The 24,216-nt window shown below is 47.3% G+C and overlaps 1 protein-coding gene across 2 annotated transcripts in view; it reads right to left on the reverse strand.

Annotated features, from left to right (window-relative positions):
• Positions 1-4,751: 4,751 nt before the first annotated feature.
• TP53BP2 (tumor protein p53 binding protein 2) overlaps positions 4,752-24,216 on the reverse strand; it is a 322,660-nt gene continuing 303,195 nt past the window's right edge. For both annotated transcript variants that reach the window (XM_085612994.1, XM_085612995.1), the window contains exons 17-18: positions 16,997-17,196; positions 4,752-5,450 (exon numbers count right to left, since the gene is read on the reverse strand). In XM_085612994.1, the coding sequence (XP_085469120.1) occupies positions 5,409-5,450; positions 16,997-17,196 (242 nt within the window). In that variant the 3' untranslated portion in view covers positions 4,752-5,408. The remainder of the gene's footprint in view (positions 5,451-16,996; positions 17,197-24,216) is intronic.

Genomic DNA, 24,216 nt, shown 5'->3' on the forward strand with positions numbered 1-24,216 from the left:
CGAAGTATTACATCCGAGCCCGATGGCGGAAAAAAACAATCTGAGGATGGAGCCGAAGCCCATGCGCAATACGAACCAAAGGAGGAGTCACCGAACTCGTGACTTCCAAAGACTTTCCAAGAGGAAAAACAAACTGCAAACATCCGGGCCCAACACCAGATGGCGATCTATGCACAGTGTATAATCTGCAGCTCATATGCCTCGAACAAAAAGTTACAGTAACTAGGTTGTTCCTCCTTACATTTCACGTTTTACTTAATCTAGCATTCCCTATGCGTGTTTGCTATTTCAAGGATGTTGTTACTTTTTTTTTTCCAGCCAGCATATTACTCTTGTCTCTTCTCTGTATTTCCCATTTTCTGAGTCTCCAGCGCCGCAAAGTCATACGAATGGCAACAGTGCTATACAAATATCATCACTTCACGGTATACAAAACAAAAGTAAAAAACATTGTCATTTTCATTGCCAAGAGCTCGAATTTTCACAAATGCGAAATAAATTAAATTGCAAATGCTTGTTTATATGTCCACTCCAAACCAAAACACATGGATAAAAGACATTTACAACGCCAATAGCTCTCACAATTGCAAGACCTATTGCATTGCAAATGCTTGTCTTTAAATGAGGATAGATCTGGTGTTGTGCCAGGAACCAGACCTTTCTCTCTTACTGAATTTGTTGGTGAATCTAAAATCTGTCTGTATTCCTCCTTCTGATCCTTCTTTAGTATTAGAAACTACCTCCTTAGCATTTCTGACTGGATGACACCAACTCCATCACACATTTTCTCAAAACTACCAATGTTTCATTCCTCAAAATGTAACTTTGGTACTTTGACATAGGCGTTGGAGAAACTGTCGGAGGTAGTTCCTTGAAAAGTTGAAAGTATCCCTGACTTGTGATATTTTGCACTCGTTTACTTGTGGTTATGCAATTCTACACTTCTGTTCTACCTAGTTTATTCAGTAACAAAAGGGAGGTTTTGGTCCATCATTATCTATTCCCCAAGGAACTCCTTTTTTTGGGTTGGAAGACTTCGGTGGAGTGGAATTTGCTTTAGTGTTTTTTCTCCGATATGGATGCTTCTGTAGCTGGTACGGACATGGAGGGCAATGAACCCTCTGGTTTAAGTACCTCTTCTCTTTAGGCCTATAATGCTGCTTGAATAATTACTTTCATTCTTCCAGTCCCACCACCTTCAAGGTCACCACTTCATTTTTAATTCTTAGCATTTCATTCTCGGTATGTGGGCTAAATAAGGAAGATTCTGAGAATAGAAGGTTCATGGGCGACAGGTTTCAAGGTGGTTAAACTGAGCCAGGATGTTCTTCTGAGCTATACTCTGATAGTTTCCCATCACAGCAAGCTCAGTAGAATCCACCTCATCACTTGTGAATGAGGGCTCCCTGATATCCAATTTACAGGTGGTCTTGCTGCCTATGTCAGGGTTGGTCATAGATGAAAAATGGCATGCCCTCCCATCCCCCTACGGGATCTGCCTAGAAAGACAGTGGTATTCCAAAAATGGGTGGCGGCAATTCTGCACATTTACTGCGAGTTGTATCCAGTCTTATTTGCCCGTTCTGGAATGGCTATAGAATCTGGGGTTGCTGCATGCTTGCATCTTACTGAGGTGACAATAACAGAATCAGGTTTTTAATCAGTTTTCAAGAAGTCTGGCCCCTGTTGATGTGACCAATATTTTTTCATGAGACTAGATGTAGCAGCTTTTTTTTTGCCAGTGCAGGAAATCTCTTTGGCTATGTTTAACAGCCCTGCAACAAACTGTAACAGATGTTTTTGTGCTGCCTTTGGCTGCAAAGTCTCAAGAATCTCAGACTTTGCTGGTTGCTGGGCTTCTGTTTGAATTTTTAGGTACGACGCTCCTCTAGCAAGAACTTCCGGGAAGGTCATTACATAGTCAAGTTACGATATATGGGACAGCAAGGTAGCGGGATAGTTCGAAGTATATCATGAGTGTGTCATCAGATTCTGAATAGGATGATCTCTATTTAGAGTAAGATCTACGCAGTCTTTTCTACTCAAGAGTATTGAAGGGGATGCCATAATTTTTCTTCTTGGTGACGCCGGTAATGTATACGGAGACATGTTAGATTTTGACGTCCTTAATGGTGACATGAAAGTACTTCTGGACACCTTCTTTGAAGGAGATCAGCAAAGATGTTGCAGAGAAGTTAACAATAGATCTTGAGCTAGGATAAAGGGCATTGCAAGGACAAAAATGGAGGTGCTGAATCAAGGGGGAAAAACTGGTCTTGGACAGAATGGCGGGTTGAAAGCATTATACCTGGATGGACTGGAGTATCTTTCTTGGGAGAGGGATATATTAATGATGAGAACCTCAGTGCCACTTTAGGTGAGGTTGATGGCTTTTGTAGTGAACTAATCCTTGGAGTGTTCGGGCGACATTGAGTGCACAGACTGGATAAATGGAGTCACTGTCATAATCATATGTCATCTTCGAAGGGGATGCAGTCAACTTTGATCACTTAAACATCAATGGCAATGATAAATGCAAAGACTCTGGGTGGCCCCTCTCCAGGCGGCAATGGTGTTCTGGTCACTGTCCTCTTAAGAGTGTCTTGACATCAAAGATTTGAGTGCCTCCTAGGACACCAGTGCCATTATGAACCTCTCTCGGAGGGGAACACAACAGAACCAAAGACCTCAACTACATTACCTTTGATATCTATCTCAAATCCGGTATACTGGTGATGGTAATAATCTTTTAACACTAAATATTTTCTCCTTAGATCTCCATTTGTAGGAGTCTTTCTCAGGAGGTGGCATGTTGAGAAATACATCTTTCTAATCTTTTCTCATTGCCTCTTCTGCTGTCATGTCTTGCATCATGCCTCTTATCCTAGTTATTCAAAGCTTTTTTTTTTTTTTTTAACATAAATAAAACAGAACAGGAGGGACCACACAAACTTTATGCGAACACTTGAAAAAAGGGAATGCCTTTCTGACAGGAAAAACCTGGCGAGCGTCAGTAAAACAAACACTTTACTCGAAAGTATAAAGTTCCAGACATCAAATAAAATTCTAAAAATTCGATTCCTGGTTGGAATTCTAAAGAATTTTCAATGCACAAATCCTCTCAAATGCTCTGACATCCTGAAATGATCCAGAAAAACAGAACTGGCTCTAGGATGCAACTGCAAGTACAATGCATCATGGGCAGGCAAGCTTCCTGGAGTCTCTTAAAGAGACAGTACTACTTTTCAAAGCTCTCAATGTAGGCCTACCAGGCTGCATGTTTTCCTTCATGTTCGGCAGATGCTATGCATCTCAGGTGCTACAATACAGGATTAAGATGGGCAGTTTGGAGTCTCTCAGTCCACATTTCAGATACAAGATTGTCATAGACAGGTTTCCAATGGGTGCTTAATCATTTGAGGACCTGGTACCAGGTGTTTGTTTTTAATTCTATGGACAAGATTATTTAAATGGAGTGCTCCAAGGTCCATGCATGCAGCAGAAAAGTACTGTAATATTTATGACTATCAAGGAAGATTCGAAGATGCAGAACAAAGGGAGGCACTTTGAAAGTCTTACATGACATTATCTCTTGCAGGCTACCTTACACCTGCATCGCATTACCTACTTTGCCTTCCACCGGATGATTTTAAGTATCTGCATCACTCCATTATCATTGGCAGCCCTACGTTTGCCACAACATGTCTGGAGAACACCTCAAGGCCACTTGAGCAATAATCTACCACATATCGTACTCTTTAAAACCACATCCTTCCAACCATGCCAAACAGACAGATTATTCTCTTACTCAGCGTAACTGTACCAAAAATTGTCTATGCGTCTTCTCCTTAAGCACGGAAGTTTGCAGCAATATGTTTGGAGCGTTCTTCTGAATGTCAGGGGACACCAAAATCCTTCTCATATAGGACACTCCATAAACATGCACTTTATCACCCACATTCAACAAATGAAACAGCCTCTTACGGAACCATTTTTAAGCTCCTTGGTGCCTTGTTAGTTGTAAGAGGCACTACACAGATGCTACAAAACACCACCATAAAGAAAATGATGAAGGTCGACGACTCTGAGATCAGATGGTAATATTGAGATGTTTTCCTAGGTTTTTGCAGCTGAGCCGTCATGGTGAATTCTGTGAGAAGAGGCTGGAAAATTAACACCAGAGAAACAGCAGAAAAAAGGTGCTAACCGTACACAGGTCAGACAATACAGTAAAAATAAAAATCACACATGAAATAGAGTGTTCCGACTTGGAAAGAGACTGCTATAGTTGAGGGCCTGCTCAGTGAGATGGCAAGAATGAGCTGTCAACTGATGCTTCAAAGGCATCCTAGAGAAAGACCGCTTCACTTTTTTTTTTTTTTTAACAGTGTTGGCTTTCCCACTCAGCTTAGTTTAAAGCCAGTGAAAGATGCCCTATCTTGCCCTTTTCCTCTACCGTTTTAAAAATATTTAAATTTTAAGGTTTTAATGGCATATGCTTACAGTAATAGAGAAAATGAGAATATTGTCTTCTATAGGCAGTTTTCTTTAACTGAATGCATTTTCAAATAAAAAAATTATATTTTTAAAAGTGTTCAGGGGATCCCACACATGTATGTAGATATTTAAATGAGCAATGGATATCGAAAAGAATCCCATAATGGAGAACGAAGTTTCCAATTTCGGTCAAATCTGTGACTCTACTGAAAACCCAAGTACTGGAAAATAAGGTATGCGTTTAACTCAAAAGGTCTGATTTGTACATTATTTTATTATAAGTTTAAAAGTCTACACAATGTTTATATACTATCGTTTTTTTAAAAAAAAAATGAAAACAAAAATAAATACAAAACCTTTTTTAACAAAGTTACAGAAATATTCTAAAGCTACGTAAAATCGGTAGTGTGAATCATAAAACAAACATACTTAAAATTCCTGTAAAGCACCAACGCATTTAGAATATTATTCTTTACAAAAGAGATTGTGCTGCATTGTTATACAATACACTATCCAATAAATTCATTTTCTCATTACAGGGATTCAACCATCCATCTCAATTAACTAACAGAAATCCAGACATGAGATCTTTGATGTCTCCTCAATCGGTTTCACTACTATGTTCACTTTGAAAATTAGAAACTGCAGAGACTCTTAAGGCAGGCGCAACCGGCTTTCTGTGGAGCTGGTCACCGTATTCACTTCGAGTTCATCATTACCGCAGAGACTGGGAGGACAGGTGGTGAGATGGAAAAGATATATTTACTGGTCCAAATGTGATGGTCCAGTCTTTGACTGGATAAGCAAATTCACTTGTTCCTTCATGTGCTTTCAATCCACATTCGATACTGTCTCAGAAGCAGAGTACTTTCCCCATCATTCCTGCTTCATATCCAGGTATCTTCATTTGTCTAGGCCAACGTTCTGTGCCTTGGCTTAATCCTTGGATAAAGCTGTGGACACCAATTAATAAAATTAGAAGTCTTCAAAAAAATGCATCCAATCACACAGTTACATCCTGCAAGTGGCTAAGTTATTTATTGGAAACTATACAAATATGCGAATGACTCAAATTTACATACTGCGAGTGGTATGTTATTCATACCAAAAGGTCACGTAAATCTCAGATGTCTGACTAATGAAAGACAGTTGCAAGTCAAGCAAAATCATAAGTTGAGGAAAAGTCAGCTAAATTGTGCTGCAACTAGCAGGCTAATCCAAAGGTTCATCAACAGTACCATATTAGTCAAGGATAGATATGTTGCATAGCCTCTCGTGTACAGAGTATTGAATGAAACCAGAAGAAAGATGCTCAGGACTTTTTGGAGTCTGTGGTTAAACCTGGTTACTACTCTACCTTCCACCTATCACGGAAGAACTGCTGGTAAGTGCAAGTAAAACACATAACAAGTAAAACAGTTGTAGTAGGCACTTCTTCACAGCATTACAATAGACCTTAGAAAAGCTGTGTACACAATGGTGCCAACATTCTTCTTAACTTAGCCCTGAACGTTCCTCCATATTGGTACCCAGTGTCCCTCTAGTAGTTGACAATATTTGTAGGACGTTTGCAATACAAGCCTGGAATTATAGTGCTGTCAGTGGAAGTGTGTCATGCAAAGGGCGAACTTGCCAAGCCTCTCAAGTTCGAGGACATGATTTTTTGATAAACTTCTTTTTATTGTGTTTTGCGGCATAAAGAACAATATCAGGAATAATATACAGCAGTGCAGTGAACAAGGCATCAGTATCGGCAATCAGGAAAGCATCAACAGGCAAGTGCAAAAACCCTCCCGCCCCCTCCCATCCCCCGTCCCCCCCCCCCCCTGCGCACCCACCCTTCAAAGCAGGCCCCCCAACCATTTCCCCCATATCTTGCGAAATTTTTTTGGGCAGCCCCGTGCAGTGTATAGCGACCGCTCCTGAGCTGCACACCAATCCACCCCTCTACTCCAGGTAGCCACTCTGGGCGGGTCTGGCTGTGACCACGCCGCCGCTATGTCTCTTTTAGCCACCATAAGGGCAGTGGTGAGGAAGTACTTCTCATTGCGGGACCCGTCCATCCCGTCCATGATGCCCAGCAGGGCCATTCTAGGCTCGTGGGGGACCTCCCAACCCAGGACCTCCGCTAGATCGGCCTCGATCGCTGCCCAGTAGTCCCCCAGACGAGGGCAAGACCACACCATGTGGAAAAAATCTGCCGGAACCTCCCCGCAGCGAGTGCAAGAGGCGTCCGCGCGGAGTCCCGCACGATACAGGCGGGCCGGGGTCAAATAGGCAGTGTGGAGGTAATAAAGTTGGATAAGCCGCAGCCTCGCGGAGGTGGTAAGCGACCGAGGGCCCATAAGGGCGTCCCTCCAGTCCGCCTCATCCAGGGGTCCCACCCAAGCCTCCCATCGCTGCTTTAGCCCGCTCCAATCCACCGGTGTATTGTTAATTAGGGATTTATAAATGCGGGATATGCCCCCCCTCCCAAGATACCCCAACATCACCTGGGCCTCAGGCGGACTATGGGAAGGCAGTCTGGAATCTAGAGGGACGTGAGCCCGAACCGCGTGGCGCAATTGAAGGTAGCGGTAGAATTGAGAAGGCTGCAGCGAGAAGCGGGTCCGAAGCTCCTGGAAAGAACACATGCGGCTTCCACGCCATATATCGCCCAGACAGGAGATACCGAGAAGATCCCACTGCCGAAAGCCCGTGAGTCCCACCACCTCCCGCAGCCACGTCCCGTGCCAAAGCGGAGTGAGTTGCGTGGACGTCCCCGACCATCTGGTGTGTCGCAAGGCCGCGCGCCACGCGAGAAAGGGAGCCCGCACGACGCCGGGGAGCGACAGGGGGATCGTTGTGCCGTAGAGCATGTTTTGGATGGAGGGGAACCCGAGGCAGTTCACCTCGAGTCGATAAGCCGGGTCGCCCCAGCCCCCTGAGAACCAATCGTGGACCACCAGTAGTTGGGTGGCCAGATAGTAGAGGTAGAGGTTGGTCATGCTTAGGCCGCCGTCGTAGGAGGGGACCCTGCAGCGGTCCAAGGCCAGCCGAGGTCGACCACCGCCCCAAAGGAATTTGGTCACCATCTTATCCAGGTCCCGGAACCACGGGCGCGGAAAGGGGCATGGAGTGTTCTGCAGCATGTAAAGAAACTTGGGGAGGATCATCATCTTATATAAGGCGACTCTCCCTAGCGGATTCAAAGGGAGGGCCTGCCACCGGAGCATATCTGATCTGGCTTTGTTTACTACTGGAGCCACATTGAGTGCCCAGCAGAGTTCCGGGAGGAGGGTGACCCAGATCCCCAGGTACTTAAAGGAGAGTCTCCGGAGGGGAATATCTGATTGCCAGTCGAAACATTCCCGCGACGGGTGTAGCGGGACTAGAACAGATTTTTTTGGGTTCAGATGGAGACCCGACGCCTGGCCAAACCGATGGAGGATCCGGCGGACCCGGGGCCCCGAGGTCGCTGGGTCGGAAAGATAGAGGAGGACATCGTCCGCGTATAGGGCAATCTTATCGGGGGCCACAGCTGGCCATTCCCAACCGCGAAGAACGGGATCCGCGCGAATCAGCATTGCCAGGGGTTCCATGGCCAACGCAAAAAGGAGGGGCGAGAGCGGACAACCCTGGCGCGTCCCCCGACCTATGGGAAACGGGCGAGAGAGAGCCCCGTTGACCAACACCCGGGCCCGCGGGTGCGCGTATAGGACCGCTACCATGGCACGGAACCGGGGGCCGAAACCCATGCGTTCCAGGACGTCGGCCAAGTACGCCCATCCCACGGAATCGAAGGCCTTTTCAAAGTCAACCAGAAGGAGGGCCAGGTAGAGAGAAAGGCGGCCACGGTGCGCCATCGCAAGATGCAGGCGCCGCAGGCAGTGTCTGGTCCCCCGCTCCGGCATAAAGCCGCATTGATCCGGATGGACCAAGGAGGCGAGCGACGGGCGCAACCGCTGTGCTAGGACCGTAGCATAGATTTTGAGTTCGGTGTTGATAAGGGATATCGGCCGATAGTCAGAGCAGGACCGCGAGGGAGGCTGAGTCTTGGGGAGGGCAACTATGGTTGCCGTGTCCGTCTCGGGCCGGAACGAGCCCGTGTCCACCACGGCTGCAAACAGGTCCCGAAGCCTCGGGGCCAGCGTCTCCCGATAGTGAGCGTAGTACTCCTGGGGGAACCCGTCGGGTCCCGGGGTCTTCCCAGGTGCTAAGCGGCCTATGGCCTCCTCGATCTCTTGCAGCTCGATCGGTGAATCAAGGGTCTCGGAAACCTCGGGCTGCAACCGCGTAAGTGTAGCCGCGGTCGTCCCCAGCAATTCCTCAAGGGAGAGCGTGGACGGCCTGCGGCGGTATAGCTGGGAGTAATAGTCAGCGAACGCCTGGGCTATCGCCACCGAGGCTGTGTGAGTACCACCCGCTGGGTCCGCGATGGCCGGAATGATCCGTCCCGCCCGGGGATAGGTCGCCAGCCGGTGGAGAAGAGTGCCGTTTTTGTCTCCCCACCCGTAGACCCGGGCCACCGAGGAGCGCCATAGAATCTTCGCCGCCTCCAGGGAATGGAGGCGAATCTCCTCCCGCAGGAAGGCCAAGCGACGAGATCGGGCGGCATCGTCCAACTCCCCCAGACCGCGCTCTAATTCCACGGCTTGGGCTTCGCATTCCGCGAGCTTCTGGGATTGTGCCCGCCGTTGGCGCTGCAGATGCCCCTTAGCGGCGCCCCGGACAGTCGCCTTGCCGGCCTCCCACAAGACGGCAGGGGAGGTGACAGAGCCCTCGTTATGGGAGTAGTAGTCGGCGATCTCGCCCCCGACCGCCTTCCGGAAAGCCTTGTCGTGGAGGAACCAGGCGTTCAGACGCCACATCGGACGGGCAGAGAGGGGTGGGGGACCAAGAGCGAGGAGCACAGGCGAGTGGTCCGAAAGGCCCCTCGGAAGAATGCGTACATCTCGCACCCCCGCGCAGTCGGTGGATGGTACGAAGATGAGGTCGATCCGGGCATGGGAGTGATGGGCCGCCGATGTGTGGGTGTATTGGCGTGCCTGTGGGTGCCAGATCCGCCAGACATCGCAGAGGCCCTGCGCTTCGGCCCAGGATGAGAGCTGTTTTGCGCGGGCGACGCGGGACAGGGAGACCGGGCCCGTCGAGTCCAGGGGAGGCGAGTAGACGGCGTTGAAATCTCCGCCGAGAATGAGGGAGCCCGCCGGAAGTGTCGGGAGGAGACCCGCCGCGTGGGAGAGGGCCGACTGCAAGAGGGATGGCGCCGCATAAAGGGACATCAGGGTAAGGGGTCGCCCCTCCAGATTGCCAGAAACCACCACTACCATACCTTGGGGGTGCAAATGCACCCGGGACAGGACAAAGGGGAAGGACTTGCGGAGCAAAATGGCCACCCCTCGGGATCCCCGCACAAAACCGGAATGCCATACCCTGTCGTAACCGTAGCGGCCAAGGAAGGGGCAGTTGTTACCCAACAGGTGAGTCTCCTGGAGGAGGAGTACATCGATCTCAGCGCGTTGCGCGTATTTGAGGACCGCCATACGTTTAAAACGGTCCAGAAGACCATTGACGTTCCAGGATAGTATGCGCATGGCGGCCCTAGGGACAGGCGGGTCAGCCATGGTCTAGGACAGGAGAGGGGGCCAGTAGGGGCGCGGCTGAGCAGGCCCCCAGAGAGGAAGGACAACGGGACATCGGGCAGGAGAGCAAGCCAGACAGCACATGATGCCTTAGTACAACAATTAAGAGGGAGTCATCCCCCACCAACAAAGTCTTCCCAACGGGGAAGAAACAACCCCAAACCAACCCCAACCCCCCCCCCACCCTACACTTCGAAAACGGAAGCATCTGTCGCCCGAACCAAATGGAAGAACCACCAAGCTAAAACGCTTGGGCTTGAGCGCTAGTGGACCCCTGAGACCGATGAATTCAGACCTGAGTTACCTGCCCTGGCCAAGAGCAACACTGATAACGGGGCATCCCATCCCCGTCCAGGCATCCCCAGCCCCCCCTCCCCCCAAAGGAAACAAAGAGAGTCAAATGTTGGGGCTGCGAGAGAGGTCCGAAGAGTCCACCAATTCGACCGGCTGAGTTGCAGGGCCCGTGGGCCGGGGCGACACGGTCCGCCGTCCATCTGCCCCGGGACTGGCATGTGCGGCCGAAGAGGCAGAGGAGGCTCTCGACCCTCGGCGTGACCTTCTCCCAGAGCGCGTGGTGATCACCTCCTCCGCTGTGCGCTCCCGGGGTAACGTGCGGTGCCGCCGACGGGTCCTCGATGTCCGGGGTCTTCCTCGTCCCCTCCGCATACCCACAGGCGAGCCGCGCCCAGAGCACTGCAGGGGGTGCTCCTCCGTCAACCAGGCCCAGGCCGCCCGCGGGGTATCGAAGAACAAAGTCTTGTGCTGGAAGACGACCCGGAGGCGGGCCGGGAACTGGAGCTGATACTGGAGTCCCAGAGAGCGCATCTTTTGTTTCACTTCCGTGTAGGAGCGGCGTTGCTCTTGGACTTCGCGGGTGTAGTCCGGAAATATCATGATTTTGTGGTTCTGGTAAAGGAGGGCGCCCTGGCAGCGGGCCTCGCGGAGGATGGCGTCCCGGTCGCGGAAGTTCAAAAGTTTGAGGATGAACGGCCGGGGAGGCGCACCTGGGGGCCTGGGGGCCAGGGAGCGGTGGGCTCTCTCCACCACGAACGAGGGAGATAGGCTGTCCGCCGGCATCCAGGACCGGAACCATCGCTCCAGGAAGTCGTCCGCTCGGCCCGATTCAACTCCCTCCGGAAATCCCACTAAGCGCAGGTTGTTGCGCCGGGCGCGATTTTCTGCATCCTCGACCCGGCGGTGTAGTTCCTTAGAGTGGGTGGTCAACTCCCGAACCTGGTCCTGTAGGTGGCGGATGTCGTCCTCGGCGGTGGAGATCCGGGATTCGGCCTCGGAAATGCGGGCGGTGGCATTCCGCAGATCCTGTCGGAGAAGAGCAACGTCCACTTTGACCTCTCCCACCATGCCCTCGAGGGAGGCGCGGGAGGAGTTGATGGCCTGCAGGATGGCAGCAAGGTCCGTGGCAGGGGCCGGGGCCGGCGCGGCCGTGGAGCCGGGCCCCTTGTCGGTAGTAGTAAATTTGTCCATCCTGGTTTGGGTGGCCCCGGACGCTGGCTTGCCGGCCCTGTCTTTGCCCATATCTGTGGCGGCCGTCCGTGAATCAGGGCAGCGAGCGAACGTCACACCCGCAGAGCGTCAAGGGGCGCTCGAGCGGACAGGGGCCCAGCACGGGGGCGGCGGGGGGAGCCCGCAGCCGGACAGGGCCCGACACGGCCGGCCCCAGTGGTCAGCCTCCGGCGGGGTCCCCAGCGGGGCAACGAGTCCGATCCCTCGCCTCGGCCGTGGCCGCGGGCCTCTCTCAGAAACGATCCTCCGCCGCCGCACTCACCGCCTATTCCTGCTCTCAGGCTCCGTTCGGGGGGGGTCCCAGCGCAGCCCTCCAGGGGGCCTCGGGCTGCAGCCGCGAGGTAGGACAGCACCCAGCCGGTGCACCAGCTCTCCGCCGCAGGCCTCGGGACACCAGGGCAGGTCCAGCAGCGTTGGTGGGGGAGAGTGGGGGGAGACTGTGCCCCGGCCGTCGACACCCGGCCCGAAGGGGAGGGCCCCCACCACCTCCAGCCCCACAGCGGCTCAGGTCGTCCCACCAGGGAGTGCCCCACTCACCGCCCGGCCCTCCGTCTGGTACCACAGCCCGGAATGGGCTCCACAGCACCTCGCCGCCGGCCACAGGATCCCAGGTCGGGGCCCCACCGAGGGGGGGGCCGCCACTGCTGCAGCGACGATCTCACCGGGCCGCCAGGATTCTCAGGCCCAGCACCCTCGTGGGCGCCGCGGTCTCGAGTAGCCGCGCGCCCGCAGCCAGCGTCAGGGATCAAAGCCGCCTCCCGCCGGGCGCCGACAGCAGGCAGCAATCACAGCTCCGGGGGGGCGGTCGCGCTCCAAACTCGCACCAGGGACAGCCAGGCGGGCCCGGGCCCCAAAACTGCCGAAATCAGCCGGCCAGGGCAGGATCAGGCGAAGAAGAAAGGATCGGCGGGGTCTCACGGCCGGAGCCTCACGGCAGAGCAGCCATGTCGGTCAGGCGCCACCTAGCGCTCGAGGACATGATTTTTTAATGAGTTATTTAAACGTTTTCAAAGGTATACAAAGTTCGAACAAGCAAACAGAAGTCGTGTCAAATGCACACAGGCTGTACTATACATCAAGGCAGTTCATGGTCCATCCTTGTGCTTTTTCCACAAACTCTGCCACTGCCAATAAACAAGGAACTAGTCTCATGTTAAACTATAAATCAGAATCTTAGCCATAAATACTCCGAGCACCCAGTATGCCCCTTCAGCACTTAGCCCCGTCGGTGGGGAAATTGAACAGTCCAAGCCTTACATAGAAAGGTGCTATGGGGTACAGACTCAGAACTCAGCAAAGTGAATAACTTCAGTCAATAAACCATTCTCAAACAAGTATTCCTTTCTGGGGCAGGGACAGCAAAGAGTGCTCTCTTTGCTCTCAGGCATACTTCGACTTCCTTTTTGGATACATTCAGTGGCCCGGGGTTGGCTGTCCTGGTGGTCTGCTTGCTTCAGCAGGCGATGAGGCTCCACTAGTCCAGGGCATTAGGGGAGAGGCAGAATAAACACAACTGCAGAGGAAGAGCGCAGAAGAGGGCAGTGCACCTCCCCCAGAGCCCCACTGTGTATGCTGCCATCACTTTTTTCTAGGTGGCAAAGGCTGAAACTCTGCTCCCAGACGACCATTCAGCAATTCAGGACTTCACCGCTGCTCCTAGAAACTGTGCCACGACTAGTTCTTTGCAATCTCATGCCCACCACAATCGTGCTCAAAGGCATTTGAAGCGCTCAGCACTGCTGTAAAGGACAGCTGGGCAAGAACCTTACACAAAGAATGCCCATTCAAGTGGATGTATTGAACATGCCCCTGGCTTTCCATTAGAGAACCAGTCTTACTATCTAAAGATTCTCACAACTGGATACTGAGTAACACATTTTGAACAAATTGGTGTATTTGGGCAGTTAAGGTGCATGCAACAAATCTGACAATGTACCTCTTGTCATACAAAGAGTGGCAAAACAGGAGGGATTGATCATACATGATGTGCTCTAGTTAATGCGTTGCCCGATACAAAAGACCACAGAAGATGGTTATAAAGGTCAATATAAGCTTAAACCTAATGCTTGGGTCTCTCTTCAGACAGCTGATATTCATGATAAATCCTTAGTATCAGTTTTGGTTTTTCTTGCATCAGTGGCAAACACCACTGCAATACTAAATGAACTGTCCTTCCGGCTGTGTTTGTTTTGCCTTTTGTATGAGGCAGAGCGAAGAAAAAAATAATAGAAATGCCATTCTCTGACAATACTCTCTTTGGGGGCACAAGCAGATGCCCCTTAGCAACCTAAGATCAATTTCATCACTGTTCAGAAATGTAGTCGGAGGGGACATTTCAGACAGTATTCTAGCTTGAGAGGAGAACATGAAGGGTGCTGCTGCAAATGGGGTCCTAGAACTAGAGTCTACAATTTCCTATAGAGCATCTACTCATAGGTTAAAGACAACTTCCATCAAATTTCACCCGCTTACTTTGTGAGCCACGAAGGCTGTAGAAATGCCACATTTTTTCCATTAATTGACAGAAGACATATTTATATATTCAGGTTCTTCGAGCTCACGCAACACTTCCTATAAGTACTAACAAAATAGATCAGAATTATTGTTTCTAAGTATGCTTGAATGTCCTTTAACTATGTTCTGTGTCGCTAGCTTTTTGGTGGCAGCTGTTAGAGAAAGAAGAGTCAGACTAAAACCTATACAGGATGTGGAGCCTATTTGATATATGGAATTTGATCCTGTATTAAGATTTCACGTTGATTATGGTCTATTATGAAATTTTATTAGGAGTTGTTTTTAACTGTTGATTTGTGAATCGCAAGATTTTATGTATTTAATCGTGTAGTATACTTTTATGATTTTAATTAATCGAATAAAGTGGTTTTGACTGACTGACTGACTGAGATCAGAATTAGAAGTCCTTACTATGGAATACAATTTGCCTCAAATAATATTGAAAGTGAATGGCAGTAGAAGCAGCTGCGGGTCCATATCTGTACGACTAGCTTGGCAACGCAGAGCCTTCTAATCAACCTAAATGCTCCGGATACTCATACCAATCACCACGTACCGAAATAAAACCTAGCTTACTTAGGATTAAAACTGGATATGTTCTTTTGTTCTTCACTCTTCACAAAAATGTCAGTTTCCAAAAAGCACCAACAGTGAGTACAATAAAGTCTCAATTGTGCACGTCTACATGCACCTTTCGGATTCCCCAAACTAGGTATCACATGAAGGCCACATGAATATTTGGTCAACAAGTGGAATAACATATTGGAAAACTAGGCTAAGATCCTCATTTTGAATAGAGCTAAATTCCCTTCACATAATGAGTGCCATGCCAGACCTCACAGTAGTGTCTGATGCATCTTTTCAGGTTATCAATGACTCCCTTATTTGCCTGGCTGTGTAAGTTACAGAGAATAAAATTCCCACACACGCTCTGGACACAACCATTCATTTTATTTGAAGTTCCTTCTACTGACAACAGACCTATGAGCTCTCTCGCAATCAGAACATGATTACCCCCAATGTACCACAGCAAGAAACAAAGGAGCAACAAGCATTTGGTCAAGGCTGATTGGATTGCAGAATGCTCTTTTAATGCCCTCTTTCCAATGGCAACCTGTACTAAGGGTGACAAACGCCAAAAGATTTGCACACAAGAATGACTAAGTGTTTAAACACGTCATAAAAGTGGCAGTGCTCCAATGTATTCAAGCTGTTGTGAGGGAGAGATTCAATGTTGTACAATATGGGTGGGCTGATAGGTGCAAGGGAGTACAGACGCCAGTTAGCACTGGATAAAGAGGGACCAGGTAAAATATGCAAAGATCTACAATCCAACATCTGTTCTGTTTCTTACAACTGCTTGTGCACATGCCTAGATCTGGACTGGTGACATGGCAATATCGGAACCATATTTTTCAGCTGGATTTCTGAAAACAGACTTGTTTTAACAAGGTTCACATTCTCTTATAGGATGATACTCATGCCCATTGAATGTAGAGGAATGCATACAAAGCAGCTCGTGGTAGAGAGCACAGTGGGATGCCACTGAATGATCAGACAGCACACCTTCCACTGAAATGGCCATTGCACAGACATACAGTTTTACTGATAAAACGACGTTGTACAAAAGGATAGTGTGTGGAAATTGGGTTACAGTGAATATTTATCATTAGTGCATCACCAAGTACAGTGTCTCGATTTGTTTTAGTCCTACTAAAATCTTTGTTTCCATTACACTACAGAATTGCAAAAAATATGTTTCATTTTTGCTTTCTGAATGGCTGTATGTGATCGCAGTTCATTTACAGGTTGCAATTTGTTGGGTGTTACAAAACAAATTGATCCTATAGCCTTTCCTTTCACACTTGGTGTATCCCCGCAAGATTGTCATAGGATTTATTTTACTTTTCTTTCTCTGACTGCAACATGAGAGGAGTTTGTAAACACCAATCCCCATGTTATAACATAGGCAGCAATTTGTCAGAAGACCTCGCATGGCACATGACCTCTGTCTTTGAAGCCCAGCAAAAGTAACAAGATAGACACAGTATTTAAAGGTATCTTTATTTATTGCTAGGACTTTCGCGACACACCAAAAATCAGCTGGCGATCCACTTCACAGTTTGGGAAACCTGGTCCTAGAAGTTCTGGCTTGAGGTGTTCTGTTGAGTGATAGTGTGGTGTGTCCTAGTGGAGTCTGCAGACACCCAACTACATGACCTTTCTGTGCTATGTTGGGCGCAAGTGAAAGGTTCTGTCCTAAAGTTTATTGCTGGGTGTTTTGCATGTGAAGTGTGATAAGTGTGTGTGCTGTTGTGACCCTTGTCTCCCTTTTAAACACTGGTAACGCTCCCCCTCAGAGTTACTAATGCACCCATATCGGATATTTTGGGGGCGGAGTTACTGGAAGACAGAACTGGGACCTCATAATGAGGCCTTCTATGACATACCTGTGCCGTGCTGATAAGCATGCGGGGTCTGCCCAATACATTCTATTGAGAGATTGTATGTTGAAAACCGACTTTCTTTCAACTGTTGTGCTATCCTGAGTCTGCCTGTACAAGGGAGCGATTTTACATCTGAGACATATAAATATTTTAATAAAATACTTAAAAATAAAACTTTATTATTTGAATTCTTTAGCAGTGCTATTTTACAGGCAAAATACGTTATGGATTTAGCATATTTTGCAAATTCCAGAAATTCAATTGTTTCAAACATTTTGTGTGACAGACAAGGTTAAAAAAACGACGATCAAACAAAGTATTAGGTAGCGCTAATGATTTAGACAGTAAGGCTCCAGTAGGAACAGAGTAGCCTTACTGATATGTACATACCCCAAGCAGGTTGCGTGGTGCGTATCCTTCCTTGTCATTTAAGCGTGCCCACCACCAGTCGATCTCATCCTCGTCTTCTCTGCGCAGGACGGTCATGCAGTCACCTTCCTTCATGGAGAGCTCATCCTCATTCTGAGCTTCATAATCCCAGAGTGCGTAGATCACTCCCCTGTTCATGATTCCCATCTTTTCTTGTACACCTGCGAAAACAAATACAGGCTGAAATTGAATTCTTTCAAAAGAAAATAAATATAAATTTAAAGACTTGTGTTAATGATGGTGAACATAATCTTCTTTGTTACACTTGTGTTTGCAAATATTATCAATTTATGGAAAACACTGGCCAAAGACCAGCTAACATTTCAAGGGTGTACTTTTCCTTAACAATGCCGAGGCCATTTCATATTAACTAAAACAAAGCACACACAATCCTGAATGGAAAGTGAATTTTGTGAAAATGGTTCATTACATAGTTATGATGGAAGGCTGTTTATGAGTTTATAGCTAACTCCAAGCGATATAATCACTAAATAAAAGGGCAGTGCCAAATCAGCCAGAACTTGTACTGCGTAAAGTGAAATAGCAATAAAAACACAAATTATAGAATTTGTAACGTTTAAATGTGAAAAGAGATCTCCTGAAGCATGTGAATGGTTTTATCTGGCTGCTTGTAAATCGTATCTTTTAGGTTTAGTAATGTAAAATGTGCAATTCGGCTAATATTCGTGTATTTCCATTACACATACATATATCATGAAAAGCAATTGGTATCCAAACGTTAAATCCTCACGAGGAATTCCTGACATGTCAATGATGACAAAGTTTTATAAAGGATCTCAAACATTTTTACAAAAATAGAAGGCATGCCTGCAATAAATATAGATATCCAAAACTCAAGTTTACAAAAACACATCCCACTGGCTTGAATTCTTGATATCAAAGAGAAATTGACTATATTCACTGGAAATTGCCACAATCTTACAAAGCTTCATATGTTACATCGTCTCAGGGTGTCCCAAAAGTCACCAACTGCAGTTTCAAGGGAAAAGTCACTGCTGAGAAGAGCCTGGGTGGACAAGCTGTCAGCTCTCGCCAGGCCTCTGAGCGCCAGGCTCTGTCTTTGTCCGGCAGTGAGGGACAATGGCAATAGCAGGAACGCAGAGAAGGAGTACCAGCGACTGGGACTGCTGGGGAGTCTTTAGAGGGCCCTCCTACAGCGTATATGCCTCCACAAGACTGAGATAGCAGAAAAAGCATAGCCCTATGGCACCACAGTGGCAACACAATGGCAGACCTCTGATGTATCAGAAGTGTGAATGGAGAGTGTGCGCTCCCAACTTCGACCACAGAGAAGATTCATGTGGCATCGTCCCGGCCCATCACTGCTGCTATAACTGGAGCTGGTGGGAGCCACAGGACATTGTACTAATATCATGGCTGAAGCAGGGACAGCATGGAAAAGATAACACGTTCTTTGCGAATGACAACAGTGAGATCTTGACTACTCGCATGGCAGAGAACCGGTAACAATTGGCAAAGACGGATGACTGATTGGGTTTGGGGTCAGAGAGGTTATGAGTGCTCTGGGACCCACCAGGAAGAAGCTTTAGAAAGGGGAGAAATCCACATCACCTATGGAGTCCACATTAGAGCTGATGAAGCCCCGCATGAGGAGTACAGGCTATGGTGACAGCATTGTGTTCTTAAGTGGATAGCCTACAGACTGAGTTTCAAAGAGCCAAATACACTGGTCAATGCAATGAGCTTCTTAATTTGGAGGATCTGGGTAACATAAGGAGTGCAGCCCACCTTGTGTACTGGGTTCATTCTTTAGAATCATGAGGAAGGGGGATGACAGAGCATACCAGCTTTCCTCAAAGGTAGTGGCATCACTGTTACTCTTTGGTATCCTGACCAGAAAGAAACGGCTCTGGGGAAAGGGGCTTTAGCTCCAAGCTGACAGCAAATCCATACTCCACCTCCCATATTCTAATCTGCCGGTCCTCCACAAGGGATTCAACTACAGGGGACGCTGGAATAAATCCTGAAAAGGGGTGTTCATACTGCATTATTGAATTCTGTAACACTAAAAACTTGCAATAAAAATAAGGTATTTGCTTTTCCCGAGTGGAGGCGGCAGTCTTACGTGCACAGACTTTGAGAGTACAATTTGGACCCACTGGACTGACATAGGTGTGTAAAACATGGCTTCACTGTTTGAATTGCTAGTTATCACCAGACTGAAGACATGAGTGCAGGTGCAGAGAGATATTTAGGAAGAAAAAGGCTATTCTATGGAGCTGCTCCATGTTGTCCTATTGTTTTCCCATATTATTTCATAACTACCTACTGCTGCTTTACTCTCTTCTTCCCTCCCTATACTTTCCTGTAGTACTACTCCTGAAGGATCACTGTTAAAATCATTTTATGGGAATATAGGAAACCCTGCCTTTGGATTTATGCATGGTGATAAATTCTGATGAGGAAAAATAATATAATCCTGAAACAGTCACTGTAAATTGAGATTCAAAGCTAGAAATGACAAGTTCAGACAGGTAGGTTGATCCTCTGTCCATAGTTACAACACATGGGATCCAGTGGCAGTGCCCCTATGTTATGTTCCATATAGGTACCCTAATATAGGCTCAGGGTGTGACCTAACCCTTCACCTATATTCTTCCCTACCATTGCACTACATATCTGTTCTTAGTACTGACCTTTGACCTAGTTACGGTAATGTCCAAAGATAACATGGGGTTTTCTCCGAAAAGCTTAAGCCTCATTCATTACGCATGAGGATTCTTGGAATCATAGCAGGCCTACCATCTCCTGTATAATAACTATGTATAAGGGTCATTCCTTTCGTCATCCTAGTCCGACATAGCACAGCAAGGCATATCCCCAGGGGGTACCACTTTGGGTGTATATATATATGTACACCATATCTTGCAGAGGTAGTCAGAGGAGAAAAGGACTTCCATGCCGACAACGACGCGAGACGATGAGGCTCCTGCACGCAGACACTCCAGCTCGCAGTGGTCTGACATCCCTTGCGGGGTGTCCATCTCGAGACCAAGACGGGGTCCCACACTCTCTCACTTCAGGTAATGGGGTTGACTTTATCCTAGAGGGATTCTTGACTTCTACACCTACATCCATGCTAGGTACACTTGGGTACATCTAGTTAGGGTCGCACCGTAGGAGTGCGCACTTTACTGACATGCATTTTATACACTTGCCATATTCATTGTTTTAGCACAATGGTAGAAATCTACCATCCTTTTACTCTGTTAGTGCTTATAATCATTTATATCTGTTACTGTCCAATAGTTGTTTCAGCACACCTATTTTACACTAGAATGACGCTGGTTCAATGAATGCACAAGTGACTAAACGAAAAGTAGTACACTATTTCCACGATCCAGAAGGATGAGGGTTATCATATTCGATAGTTGCCAAGAACTAGTCTCTCCTTGGTAAGAGGAGTTTCTAGTGGTACTGTGAGCTAGCTGGTATACAGGCTGACATTCAATAGGGGTGTCCAGAATCAGTCTGACTCCAATCCTACAGTACATGTTGTCTAAACGCGTAGATCCTATATAGGTTTATAGGAACTACACAACACCTATAGAAGCCAGTAAATTCACAAACAGATTTTCAAAAAGGTATTGCTACAAATACATTAAAGCAATATTTGTTGTGACTCAGGTGCTCAGGCTCCAGTGCTCTCTCCCATTAACCTATGGGAACTGTGATCACCTAGTGTACAAGGGTCGTACACGAAGGCCCCATTCTGCCATCTCGACAAGTCCCCACAGATCCACATTTATAAGGCAGACTTGTGATAAGGCTAGTTAAGTCAAATAACATAGGGAATGAATCATTAGAACTGGCCAGAGTAGAGAGACTAAGATTATCTGATTGAACAATAACATTACTCTACCTTAGCGTTATGTCTGGCACTCTTTGTCCCAAATTATGAAACACATTACAGTGATAATGTTTGAGGATGCAACAATGAAATTACCAGTATGGCTTCAAGAGAGAAACCAACCAAACACTGAATCACTACTAAATTAAGAACCACAGCAGCAATGTGTACAAGAGATGTGTGAGTAGCTCACAAAGTAACTCCACTGCCCGACCGGTCAAAATCTTCTTTTTTGACGGGTATAAAAATCAGATGTTAAATATTAAAAGAGTCACCCTTGCGTGCATCTTGCTGCCCACATGGTAGGGTGCATAATACTTAAGAGAGGAACATGTGTGATACAAGAATTGGCATGTTCCCTGGTGACAAGGCCTAAAGCAAGTATCACTGGTCAGGCTGTAGCTAGCGCATAGAAAAAGTCAAAGTATGGATTATACACTTCAAACTATAACTCTTTATTTGTGCCGGCTACAGACTCCATTAGAAGACTTCTTTTTATATTTAATAAAATGCCAAACTAATGGTAAAGTTAGACGTCTATCAAATAGATTAGAAATGTAACTTTTAGAAAGTTACCTTTACCCTGCCTAAAGTTGTCGGGAGACTAATTTGTACTAGCTCTTCAGCAACTGCACAGCCAGTGCTTGTCCTGAATTAGGTGTGAAAACTGCTAACCGAGTCAGACAATGCATGGGAGTGGGAGGTATGTTATTCCCCTAGCTGGAAGACTGGTTGTTGTGGGCCCAACACCTTCATTTACTTAAAAGGGGCCTTCCCAGGCACAAGTAAATGTTAGGTGACACCTAGAAAGGTGCCAGCTTTTGTCCCCTTCAGCTGATAAAAAAAACTCCGAAGGGGCAAGCAACCCCAATAACTAGTTTCAAGGGACCACAGAGGAGGCGACTGCTCATTACCCTGACCACACTTCTGGGTGGGTACACAGGCTCTTCACCAGGGGAAAACGCTTTCCCCCATTTTGTATTTTGAGAGTGAGGGTGCATGGTGCGTAGTAAGCAACAGGACCTACTGAAAACGTGGGTAGGGTTGTCTCCGGGTACTTTTACACTATTGGTTAGGGAGTGTCCTAGGAAGCTGTACCCTAACCCATTCTTCCTGAGAACACTTTTGTGACCTGCAAAAGAACAGAAGAGGACTCGACCTGCTGTCTGTGAATGGAGAGGAGCCCTTCTCCCTCTTGTGCCAAGGACAAAGAAGTGGACTTCAGGGGTCAGTTGACTGACCCCCTGTGTGACTAAAGGGACACAAAAAGCTTCCTAAAATTTCCGCTTGACCAACAGGAACTTGGACTGAACTTTGCTGATGTCCTCTGCCTGGCACCTTCAGAGTTTCTTGTTGCGTCCCTGAGGTCATGGGCTTGGCAGTATACTATTAAGGTTGCTTGGGCACCAGGTAAAAGTTCGAAAACGTTTACTCAAGACCCACAGGGACCTACCAAAAAAAGTACTCAACCAGCTGTTCCACAGCATCGGACTGAATTTCAGATTCATCCCCCTGAAAGGCTCCAACAAAGTCCTTTTATGTTTTAGGACTTTTTCCAAGCTAACACCTCCAAAGTTCCAGAGCCTTAGCAGAACCAACCTGTGGCAGGCAATAGCACAGCAGTGGCTACAACCTCAGATAAGTACCATGGGTAAACAAACAACTTTGTCTTCCAAAAAATTACAAAGTCTATTTTTAGATAAAAACTTTAAAACTTTTTTCCTGACTTCCAGACTTTTACCCGGACTAATCCACTTGGTAAAACCGACCCAGGCCCCATCACTGCCAGCCTCAAATCACGCCTAGGTCCTGTTCTACCAGTTCCATATTCTACTACTGGTCCCTATGCTCTCTTTCCTGGCTGGGTAACCCTTTTTCTTTGGTGTGAAGGAAATTAAGAATTGACTCCTTTCTCTAAACTATTTTGCTTCCTGGAGGTAATACATTACTACTCCTCTGACATTGTGTGTGTAGAGTATTTTCTGCTTGTGTTTTTGGGTGTTGAAAAAAGGCTGGTAATTGTATTACTTGGTTGGCATAAGAAGTATGCTATGACTGAGGAATTGTGGATTGCTGATTTTAGCCTAAAGAGGGTGGCGGAGGTCAACATGAATTGGTGATGTACATTGTCTTTCACACACCTGAAGTATTTCTTGCATCTACATTTCATCAGGACTTGCAGGGGAGGCATCCTGAGATCTAAGGTTGCCATGTAGTCCCCCTTCTTCAAGAGTGGGAGGACTTCTTGCAGTGTAGTTAACTTGAACCTTTGGGCCTTGATGAGCATGTTAGAAAATCTGAGGTCCAGGATAGGCATCAGCGTCAAATCTTGTTTCATAACCAATGTATACCCGTGGTGGCATTCTTGCTTTGGTACTTTTATTGCTCAATTTTGTAGGAGATTTTCCACCTCTTGATTCAAGCAAATTAATTCCTCTTGTTTGCAAGTTCTCTTTGATTTATATTATAATCAGTGCTTTGAATTCTAGCTATCTGCAACAACTGCATCTTATAATGTTGAGTACCCATCTGTTGGAGGTGACATCCCTCCATTCCTTGAATATCCTGCCCCCTACTGGTGTTATACGCTGGGGTCTTTCTATTGGGAGGTCGTTTTGAAGTTGGCCAGGCTTGTCTGGTATCTGTCCCTTACCTCTAGCTCTACCCCCAAAAGGAATGTTTACGAGTCGTGGGGTACTGTTACTGTGTGGTTGTGCATTGTGCGCAGGTCTGTGATTTGAATGTGGCCTGTGGTGTAGTATACTGGGAATCCCCCCGTCATCCCCACCCCCCTCAACACATGGTTCTCCTCATAGGGTAGCCCTTTAAATTGCTGAGCCTTTATCAGCTTTGCTATGCTTTTTTTCCGTTTTCATTTGTAAGAGGAAACATCTATTGCCACTCGAAATATGTTTTGCCCTGTAAAGGGCATACTGATGCCTGTAGCTCCTGTATGAAGCCTGATCAACTCTACCAGGCGTGTTTCTTAAGGGCGATAAAACTGCACATTTGCCTACTGTGTCCGTTGCATCCAGAGTGGATTTCTGACAGGTATTAGAGATAATTTTAACTACTGGTATTATTGCATTTGCTCTTTCCTGTATTCCTCTGGAGATGCTCCATGAGATCCTCAATCTCCTCCCACTGCTGATGTGATGTTATGTTAACAGCTTTTATAAATTGCAGCGTATACCCAAAGGGGTCTTGGTGCCGATAACTGAGCAGAATAAAGAATAAACAAAGGGAAAAACCGTTAACTGTTGAAAAGCCAGATTTTAAGAAGTTTTCT

Source organism: Triturus cristatus, chromosome 6 (assembly GCF_964204655.1).
Source record: "Triturus cristatus chromosome 6, aTriCri1.1, whole genome shotgun sequence".
NCBI classification, from domain to species: Eukaryota; Metazoa; Chordata; class Amphibia; order Caudata; family Salamandridae; genus Triturus; species Triturus cristatus.